Source organism: Corvus kubaryi, unplaced genomic scaffold, assembly GCF_017639235.1.
Source record: "Corvus kubaryi isolate FWS band 111438036 unplaced genomic scaffold, C.kubaryi_AGA036_p1.0 split1-37296, whole genome shotgun sequence".
In the NCBI taxonomy this organism is placed as follows: domain Eukaryota; kingdom Metazoa; phylum Chordata; class Aves; order Passeriformes; family Corvidae; genus Corvus; species Corvus kubaryi.
The window spans coordinates 9,184,650-9,195,190 of NW_024582075.1; the positions used below are offsets into that span (position 1 = coordinate 9,184,650).

The 10,541-nt window shown below is 41.9% G+C and overlaps 1 protein-coding gene across 1 annotated transcript; it reads left to right on the forward strand.

Moving 5' to 3' along the window:
• The first annotated feature begins 3,202 nt into the window (after positions 1 to 3,202).
• Positions 3,203 to 8,741, forward strand: MBLAC2 (metallo-beta-lactamase domain containing 2). The gene is made up of 2 exons (XM_042012983.1): positions 3,203 to 3,747; positions 5,275 to 8,741. The coding sequence occupies exons 1-2, from the start codon at positions 3,303 to 3,305 to the stop codon at positions 5,661 to 5,663; spliced, it is 834 nt and encodes a 277-aa protein (XP_041868917.1). The 5' UTR covers positions 3,203 to 3,302; the 3' UTR covers positions 5,664 to 8,741.
• The last annotated feature ends 1,800 nt before the right edge of the window (positions 8,742 to 10,541 follow it).

Here is a 10,541-nt window from a genome sequence, read left to right on the forward strand (position 1 = left end):
GATGTTCTTGCAAAGAGCTGCTTACAGCTTCCTCTATGACCTAACAGAACCTATCAGCTGGTTAGTTTGAATAATGAAAATTTTTTTAAGCCACTTTAAAAATTGACCACCTCTGTGGTCCACATTTAAGAATGGACAAAGCCCAGGGGAGCTCTGTCTCATTTCCGGCGCTGGGACAGGTAGCTGCAGGGCCCATACGGGGCCTGCCAGGCCCAGGCCAGGCCCTGCTCGGGCCAGGCCAGGCTGGGCCAGGCTGGGGCACAGCCATTCTGGAGCTGATGGGCCCTGTTCCACCCACAGCCCCCCCCCCGGCCCCCCCCCAGCCCTGCTATGTGCAGACGGGCGGCTCCCCCTCTCCAGTTCTGCCGGAAGAATTCAGCTGAAGCTGCAAAGATCATGTGGCCAACAGCAATAATCGACATTCCAGCTGCAAGGCATAGGTGAGATTAACCCTTTTAGTGCTGTGAAGAGCTGAAAACCAGAGGGACGAGAAAGAGGAGATGCTTAAGGCTGAAATTCTGTTGTAAAGCTATGGTGGTGATGGACTATGCTATATCAGAGTACCCACTGCAATTTCGTGAAGCATGGCGGGTGGGGCATTCAACTTGTACTTGTGAGCAAAAGCACCTATGCTGAAACAAGCAAATGCTGAAGCAGCTGTGATTTGAAGAGACATTTGAACAGGGAGAGATGGAAGCGGTGAGGACTCTTGCTCCAACTGGAAGGAGGAGACCTCTGTTCCTAGAGAGACTCCCAGAGATAGTCCTAGAGATGAAGATGCTTTTTTTCTCCCAGGAAAGGAGGAGGGCCTCTATTCTCAGAGACGGAAATGCTCCCAGAGATGGGTGAAGTTTTGTTTCTGAACGGCTCAACCTTAAAAGGGTACCCCATTAGCTCAAGATTGGACCCTCGAAAGCAGTTGTGGGAAAAGCTGCAAGTTGTGGGAGGGGACTCTCACATGATGCGAGCAGAGAACCAACCTGGGTGGCTGTCTCGTTGTGATAATGTCTCCATAGTATGAGCAAGAGAGACTCCTCTTCCCAAATGAACTGAACAAGGTTATTATGGAAGTGGTAAACAGACTGAACATCTCAAGGGTTGTCTTTTTGCATTGTCAATGGGAGAAGGGAGAAAGGTGGGCGGAGGAGAAGTGTTCTGAAGGTGTGGTATCATTTTTTTTTTTTTCCCTTCTTTTAGGTCTATTAATAAACTTCTATATATTCTTTCAAGTTTTGTGCCTGCTTTGCTTTTCTCCTAATTCTTATCTCACAGAAGGTAAACAGTAATGAGTATTTTGGACCAAACCACTACATCTCTAACTAAAATATTTAACAAAGGTCATAAAAGAAAAAGAGCCTCCAAAACATTTACAGTCACATCTCTTCACCTTCACTGTTATACCAGCTTTCATCTCATGAATTGCACAACTCATGGGTTTACAAGTAAATCAAAATGTGAGAATGGAGGAAAATGTCAGTAAATGGGACCCAGGAGAAGCTCAGCTGAAACATGGTGATACTGCTCACTTCCCCAGAGCACTCAGAGGTCAGTCCAAGGCCCTAGCCCAGAAATCCCATGAGCTGCTCACTATTAACTGCAAGATTACTGTACTGCACCTTGCTTGGTACAAACAGCTTGTTCAAGACTTATTGTTGTACCTGTATGAGCACATCTCTCCAGACAGAAGCAATGGCCTTTTTATTAAGGCCAGAGAAAACAAGTTGATGCCAATTTTTTTCCTACTTATTACTTTCAACAGAAATAAGCTCTGTTTGGATGAAACAAAATCACATTATATATTTCCATGTCACTTTGCAGCACAGAATACGGTCTGAAAAATAAGCAGAGACCAAAATAAATAATTTTAAAAAAAACCCAAAGCAAAAGCTAAGGCTGAATATGTAATTAACTGAAAGAGAAAAAGAAAAAGGAAAAGGAAAAAGAAAAAGGAAAAAGGAAAAAGGAAAAGGAAAAAGGAAAGAGGAAAAAGAAAAAAAGAAAAAAGAAAAAAAGAAAAAAGAAAAAAGAAAAAGGAAAAAAGAAAAAAGAAAAAAGAGAAGAAATTCCTTTGAAAACATGATGAAAAGCAAGATGTGAGCCTTGCAGAATGGAGAACATAAAAGATAAAGCCCCAAATGTGCCCAATTATCTAAATGTTAAAAAAAAGGAAACAACAGCAGAACAACTCAACAAAATAAAAGTTAAATGAGATGTTGAGCTAGCAAGGAAAGGCATTAAATGTAGTGAATATGAAGGTCCATTTTTAAAAAGCTGTTTTAAAATTAATTCTCAGTTAATTCCCTTAAAACGGCATTAGTCTGATACACAGTAACAAACTTTAAAACTAGCAGCATTTCAACTTCACATTTTTACCCAAACTTGTGATTTTTTCAAGTATACTGGCTTAGAAGGTTTATGTTTACTGACAGCACAAAGTGACAGATGGAGAAATTGTGAAGGAAAAGTTGAGTTGTACAACTAAGTCACCAAGCATGACAGTTACCACAACTAGTGTTCTGGTTGCCTTGAGGGATGTCTAATGGATCACCTGGGTGTATCTTCATGTTTATGGGTAGCTTGTGTGCCATTAATAAAAGAGAAGATTTTCAGATTTAAGCTTTTCAAATTCCTCCGAACCTATGCACGCAGTTTCTCGGGCAGCTGCTCAGGGGAAGCTGATGCTCCAGGAGGGAAAGGCCCGTGGAATCGCCATCCCCGATACCTGCTGGCAGCTAGTGAGACAAGAGCAGACGTAAGGAGGCTGAGCGCTCTGACGAGCTCTCGGTGTCCTACGCCTTCCCCACAACAAAACTCCTGATCGTGTTTTGTGGATCGTGGATCCTTCATTTTCAGGGGCAGGTGCAATTAGCTAAAGGGAAGAGCAGATATAAAAGATAGGACTGAACTTTAGATACTGAGATTTTGTGAGTGTCTTTTTAAACTGACGCCCGTGAAGATACTTGTCATAAGGATCACTAACCCCTGCCGTGTGAGAATACCCCTCTCCGCTCCTTTCCCTCTCCCCTCGCTAACCGTCCGCCACCCCTGGAGGGTCCCACCGCTCCCCACACAACCAGGGCATTTCGCCCTTACCTGCCCCTCCGCCGCTGGTCTCAATGGGGAAACGGGTTTAAATACGCGCCCCCTCACGCCACGGCTGAGCCCTCCCCCGGGCCCCTCCAGGCTTCCCCTCTCGTCACCTGGCGCCGCCACGCTCCGCCCGCGGCTGCCGCAGTGGGCCGGGCCCGCGCGGCCGCCGAGACGCTGCGGGAGTTTCGCGGCCGCGCAGCGACGACTGGGCCATGTCGGCGCTGGAGTGGTTCGCGCACAAGCCCCTGGGCGGTGGTATCTTTTGGATCCAGGAGCGCTTCTACGAATCGGGCAACCGGGCCAACATCTGGCTGGTGCGGGGCTCACAGCGAGACGTGGTGATCGACGCGGGGCTCGGGCTGCGCAGCCTGCCCGACTACTTGCGCGACGCCGGGCTGCTGGCGCCGGCCGAGGGCGCCGGGCCGCGGCCGCTACTCGCCGTGGCCACCCACGTCCACTTCGACCACTCGGGCGGGCTGCAGCACTTCGAGGAGGTGGCGGTGCACAGCGCCGAGGCGGCGGCGCTGCTGCAAGGCGACAACTATGAGGCCGTGACGTGGCTGTCGGACCGGGAGGTGGCGCGGCCGCCGCGGCCCGGCTGGAGCGCACGACAGTTCCGCGTGCCGCCTGTCCAGCCCAGCCGCCTCCTGCAGGAGGGTAAGGGGGCCGGCCCCGCCGCCCGGGGGGTGCGAGCCGCGGCGGGGGCGCGGGGCACGGTGTTTTGGGTATTCTGGAGCGGCTCCTTTGCCGCTGAGCGCCTCCTGCTTTACTCAGCTCCTCGTATAAAGTAATTAAACCGATTAATTTTGTCACTCCTGTGAACCTACAGACCACCGGCAGTCAGCATGGGACCAAAAAGATGCGTAGTGGGTTAAACCGTTTCTCCCAGTTCTGACAGTATTTGGCGGCAGAGTCTTTTTTCCCCTCTAGAATGAGAATCACTCAGCAGTGATTTAAGTGACTTAATTGAGCACCCCAGGTTTATCCTTAGGCTTCAAATGGTATGTCAGCAGGTTATGTTCTAGCACCCGTATTATTTATAAGCTGTCAAGACATAGAAGTGGAATTAACAGAACAATTCCTGAAATATGTACCGAGAATACTGTTTCTGTTTTACAGAATTTACGTGAATTTTATGTGAATACATTTACTGAATTTTACCTGACTTACGTAAAAATCACTTGTTACTGATGTAGCATTTACAGAAGTGGCTTGTTGCAGATAAAAAAGAAGTCATTTAGTCTCTCACAGGAGACAGTGACTAGGGTTTTTGGTAACAAAACACCCAAACTTTACAATACAGTTCAGCAGAAGTTAAAAGGTGGCTGTCAGACAGGTGACACCTTTGGCATGATACTTCCTCTCTTCTTGGTTTTATTAGGCTATCCCACATAAGTGCTTGGAAAAGCAGAACTGAACTTACTGAAGGCTTCACTAAAGAACTGATGTGACAAATATTTAACTATAGTAAATCAACAGAAGTTTAAGTTGGTTTTTTCCTCTAAAAGGAGGGATTATTTGAAAAAAAAAAACCTTTTGTAAAAGAGCAAGTACTTTGGCTGCCAGAGTAGTATCAGAGTTTCTAAGACATTAACTGAGACATGAGACACAAGTATCAGTTCAGTGGCTGGTGCAGTTAAAAGGCATTCACATTTAAACTGGCAAAAAAATGACCTAATGGTAAGAAAGTTTTATTTTTATGTCTTGTTGAATGAGATGAAGAAAGTGTGTGGAGGCCTGTCTTGGTTCTCCTCCAGCAATTTATGTTTTGGCCTTTTGCCTTTTAGGAGTAACAGCAGTGCAGTTCTAGATGAATTAAATACGGGTAAATTATAATAAATTGTGAAATACATTCTTTGTAAACTTTCAAAGGACAACCAGCTTAGATGTGTTATATTTGTTTCCTCTTGTATTTTCTCTACTGTGTTGCTTTTCACATGTGAATATATTCCATTAATACAACCCAAGCCTGTGTTAACTGTTAGTGTTATTGGAAAATACTTTTTTGTTACATACATATTTCAGACATCTCTTCGGCAGTCACCAAGAAAATAAATGCCCCACTCCCACTGTTGCAATACATAGTACGTATAAACTCTCTGCGTATGAGTAGGTAGTTCTCTTTGTGTCATTTAAAAAGACATGACAAATACATAAGTTTTCCTGTAACAAATCTGTTTGCAGGGGATGTGATCAGCCTCGGAGATCGACAGCTCACTGTCATGCATATGCCTGGTCATTCACGAGGAAGTATTTGCTTACATGACAAGGACAGGAAGATTTTGTTCAGTGGAGATGTGGTGTATGATGGATCTATGATCGACTGGCTTCCCTACAGCAGAATCAGTGACTACGTTGCAAGCTGCCAGCGCCTGATGGAGTTAGTAGACAGAGGTCTTGTGGAGAAGGTACTACCTGGGCACTTTAACATATTTGGGGCAGAAAGGCTGTATCGGTTAGCTTCCAACTACATTTCCCAAGCTGGAGTTTGTCACAAGATTTCTACCTGTGCCATGAGATCCATTGCAAGCATAGCACTTCGTGTTACAAATTCAAGAATCACTTCTCAGTGATAGTCAATTTTGTGTGATCTGTCACCTGCTGTGAAACCAAATGGATTGTGAAAGCATCAATAACAAGCAAAAGCAGTATGCGTTAGGAAAAAGAGGGCAAATTGATACAGGTGAGCTTCAGAAATTCTCCCTGGTTTTTCCTACTTTATTCATGTTTTTATAAAAACTCTCAAACTAGAAGCTTTAGCCAAAGCAACAGTTTTTCTTTGTACTTTTTCAGGGCGTGTTTGCACGTGTATTGCGATTGAAATATAATGTTTTATTTTTGTTACAACTCTGGCAGATGGATATGCTAAAATGAGAGGTTTTACATTAATGCCTGAAACCTTGTTGATGTAGTACTAGACTTGTGATTATTCATCAACTCCTGCTCAGGTTTTGACCTAGCAGAGCTCTTGCTAAGACCTAGTGTGTGCTAGGAGCAGTGCCATTAGGTCAAAGCAGGAGCAACACCTATGCAGGACTAAGTGGGCAGAAAGAGAGAATTCTGCAGGCATTGCCACCTGTGAGCGTGGTTTCTGCTGCACCTCTCATCACCTGAAGCCTTACGGTTGCAAAGTACTTGTCTGGCAGTTTCTTTAGAATACACTAACACATGGAAGTTCAATAGACCAGACTTGCAAGCTGGAAGTCACAGATACATCAGTTTATCACAGAAGCTTTTGGTGCAGATGGACTGTTGAGGCTTTCATGTTTCCTGGTGTGGTGCAAGGAACCACTGCACCAGGAGAGAGGGAGCAAGCAGGAGCACTCTCACAATTGGCTAGGGAACTGTTTTGCTTGTAGGCATGTGAGTTAGGAATTAGAGAAATTGTGAACTAGTGAATTAATATGTTAGACTACCCTCTACAAAGTGGATTGAGCTTTTGCTTGGTGTGTTTATTTTTTTCTGATAAGCTTATAAAAAATATTTATAGAGTATGTTGTTCTGGAAAATTGAGAGAAGTGGACTGTGACAAGCTTAAAGCATTTGTTTATGCTTATGGGTATTTTTATGTGACTGTATTGTAACTTGGTTATTAATGATCTGTGTTAGGGGAGGGATTGAGGCTTTAATATGAACTTACCATAGTGAAGGTCCTGCATTAAGCAGCCAGTACACTTGTTACCGCAAAGTGAATGTAACTCACATTGTTTACTGTTTGCGTCTGAAGTACGTGCTGCACATGGTTGTTCAGAAATGTAAAGTGTGTTGCATTGAGTTTGTTCCAAAAAAGTGTTGAATACACTGAGAAATGCTAAATAGCATTGTAACTTGCTTATGAAAATTGAATGTGTGATATTTAAAAGCTGTTGAAATGGTTAGAGTTTGTGTAATTATTCTAACAGTTTGTATATATTTAACTTTTTTAAAAGGACACTGTCTGAATTTATTTTTGTGCATAGACATATATATATATGTTCCTAAAAAGACTGCAAATGTTTCTCACAAATTTTAGTGCAGTTTAGCTTTTCTTGTTTGGCTTTCACTTTATGCAGAAGGTTTTGCCCCCATCATAGCCAATAGAAAGGGAGCCAAAGGTTTGGGCTCTAAGACATGAGGGAGAGGAAGTTGAATAGCCTTCTGAATAGAGGCAAATTCTTGTGGGAAAAAAACCCAAACGATTGCAAAATAAAAAGCATCTCTGTCTAAAAATGATGAAAGCGAGTATCTTATGTAGGGCTTTTTCCATTCCATAGATCACTGCACTCCTGTCTTTACTGTGAATATATTTTTCACCAGGATTTGTACTGATTGGTTAAAATGTGCCTAGTTCTTGTTAGAAGTGCCTATCCTCCAAGCTGAAGCAAAATTTTGAGTGGGCAGGATACATGCAGAGATGCAGCGCTTGAAAGACCTGTTACCACTCAGCTTACAGTCTTTTTTTTTTTTTTTTTGAGAAGTCCATGTACATCAGTGTATGATGTGAGGAGTGTTCAGTGGGTAGACTTACGTCATAAAACCAAGAGGTTTTCATCTTGGCCTCAGTTGGCAGAGGAAGAAACACAAAAACAGCCTGGGAAGCAGGCTGAAGGTATACATACCACTAAACCTTACACCAGTTATCCAGAGGATGCCATGGTGTCACAGCTTTCCCAACAGTAATTGAATTCCTGCAAATAAATTGACAGTGGTGTAAAACCAGTAATACTCATGCTTTTTAAGCAATGTTTTTGTGAAGACTGTGGGAGCCCTGTGCTTTAAGGCAGACACCAAGAAGTCCCGTCACAAAGCCTGCCGATATGGATGTCAAGTTGCTAAAAGTTTTGCAAATGTTCACTAGGAGAGTAAGATCACTTTGAATTGGCATTCCGTGTTATACCACTATCAGTTTGTTTATTTGATGCAGTATTAGAATCTCTCTAGCCAGATTTTTACTGTATTGTAAAGCCTGAGCTCCTAAGAGAAGACTCACAGTCAGTTCAAAAGGAAAGATAACCTCCATCTTACCTAATTTGTGTTTAAATCTGTGCTCAATGTCTCTGTCAGCTAAGATCCTTAAATGGCCATATCACTGTCAAAATGCCCTATTAATTTATGCTTAAGTCCATTAAGTACATAACCAAAACTTTGACTTCTTTACCAAAATATAGGGGATAATTTGCTAGCTCAGAAGTGAGCTTTACCTGCACATAATCCAAAGTGGAGTTTGTTAGTAAACTGCTGCTATAATCCAAATGAAAGTAGTTTTTGAGGGTCATGAAATTATTTTTTGTATTATAAGAAATTTACTACTAGATAAACAATACTTAAATGATCTTAAGTTGAAAGAACTGTCTCTGATTATTTTTGTTAAGATTTACCAAATTTTAATCTAAGAGTTTGACAGTGGTCCTTTAACGTTACTTGGATTAAATATTTAAAATGTGCATTGTAACTGTAAATACTGCATCATCTTGAGCATTTAGAACTGAGTTGATTTGTTTGTAATATCTAAATATATGTTAATACAGTTTTCAGTAGGCTGGGGAATTGACAAAAATTGGATGGGAAGTTTTATTCTGTAATCTGTCAAGACTATTACGATGTTAAACAACAGGTTGCACATAAGAATTAATTTTTTTAATGTTTTATCATAATAAAATATTATAATCCTATGCAGTTAAGTCATAATTTCTAGGTATTTTTCAACAGAAGCACTTTTCATTCTAGATGGGAGTATATTTACAAGTTGCTAGCAGAATTATTTATGCTTCTGAGCAAGAAACTACATTAAAAATGTTTACACATCATAGATGTACTATGCCTTGCACGAGCAGATGTCTGTAGCCAAAGAAAACAAAAAACAACAAAATGCAGCTCTGTTAGGAAGCGGGAGGGAGATAAAGGTGGAGGAAAAGGAGGATTTATTAATATTTAACGTTAAAAATCTAGGTCTCAGAATTCAACCAACACTGGTTCAAGTTCTTATTTATAATTAATGCGTTACTTAAATCAGTAAGCAGTACCTCTTGGGTTTAAAAATTCAGCCATATATTATCCACTACTACTACTTCAGTCCCTTCACTTTCAAGTTGAATTAGGAAGTATATGAACGATCGAGAAGCAATGAAAAAAACATTCATTATGTTCTGTTCTATTTTAAATTTATTTGAAGTTAACTATTACACGGAGGAGCTGCTAGCCAAAACATTTTAGCTGTATTGCATCGGGTTTTCCGGGGCAGTCAAAAAGCCGCCTCACGTGCATCATTAGTCCAGGCACTGTAGAGTGCTGTGAAGTCACTGTACTAGCTTACACATCAGCCGCGCGTTGCTTGGCGTACCGGTGTAATCCTACCCCAAGGCCTGTTACTGCTCGAGTAGTGACTGTAGGGGCGGGATGCCCCCTCCTGTGCAGTGTCCCTGGGTGGGAATGGCCCCTCGCTGTCCCGCCGGCGCTGCGCTGGGGGCAGTGACGCCACCGGGTGGCCACAAGGCGGGCGGGGGCTGCATTTACCATGAAAATAACAGAATTGAAGATCTAACTAGAAACCAGCGGTATTATAAGCCTGCTCCTTGCTTTTACTGTGCTACCCAAATCCATCTTCAGCACATGGTTACTCCTAACTGCTCAGATTTTATTGACAGGCTAATCTCACCTGTTTAAAAATTAATCATTAAAAAATTATTTTAGTAACTAACTATGTGCATGATCCCACACATGCCCAGCTGAGTCCTGGGGAGGCAGTGAGGCATTCAACAGAAATTAAAATTGGAAAAACAAAAAATATAAATAAATAAATAAAAAGACTCTGACATGGGAAAAGGCTCAGAAACTTAGCCAACACTTCTGCAGCTGTGCCAGGTATTTCCCAGCAGTTTGATTGAGATGCACAAAGAAGTACATTGACAATCATCAAGCTGGCAATGATACTTTGTATGTTTTTAATGTGGCTTTATATTTTTACATTGATTTTTACATATGATTTTTTCTAAGAGTGACATGAATAAAACTAACTTGAACTTGCTTGAAATCTTGCCCAACTTCTTTAAAAATTCAGGATTAATTTAATTAAGGTTCTGATATGTGATCTGATTTTGAGCAGTTGGGATGAGGTTTATAATCTGCACACTCAAATTCAGTTAAGGAGAACGGAGTGGTGGGATAGTTTCAAATAACAATAAAATTAGGACTAGAAAAGAAAATACATTCACTCAAAGGGAAGACACACCTGGCAGACAGCCCCACAAATGACTTTCAGAAAGCAACAGATGAGTTTGAAAATTAAGTAAAAGCCAGTAACAACATCTTTTAAGTATATCTCATAATTAATTATTTTCCTTATTAAGCTGACAATATGAATGTGTGATGAACATGCTAGTGATATTCTAATTTACCAACTCTATTCATTAGAGGAGATTTTAGGAGGGATTTAGCCAAATTTGAAAATGTAAGGATTTGCAAGTCACTGCTAC

Coding starts and splice junctions, on each gene's coding strand:
- MBLAC2 (XM_042012983.1), top strand. CDS start 3,303: ATGTCGGCGCTGGAGTGGTTCGCGCACAAGCCCCTGGGCGGTGGTATC. Junction 3,748..5,274: donor CAGCCGCCTCCTGCAGGAGG/GTAAGGGGGCCG, acceptor ATCTGTTTGCAG/GGGATGTGATCAGCCTCGGA.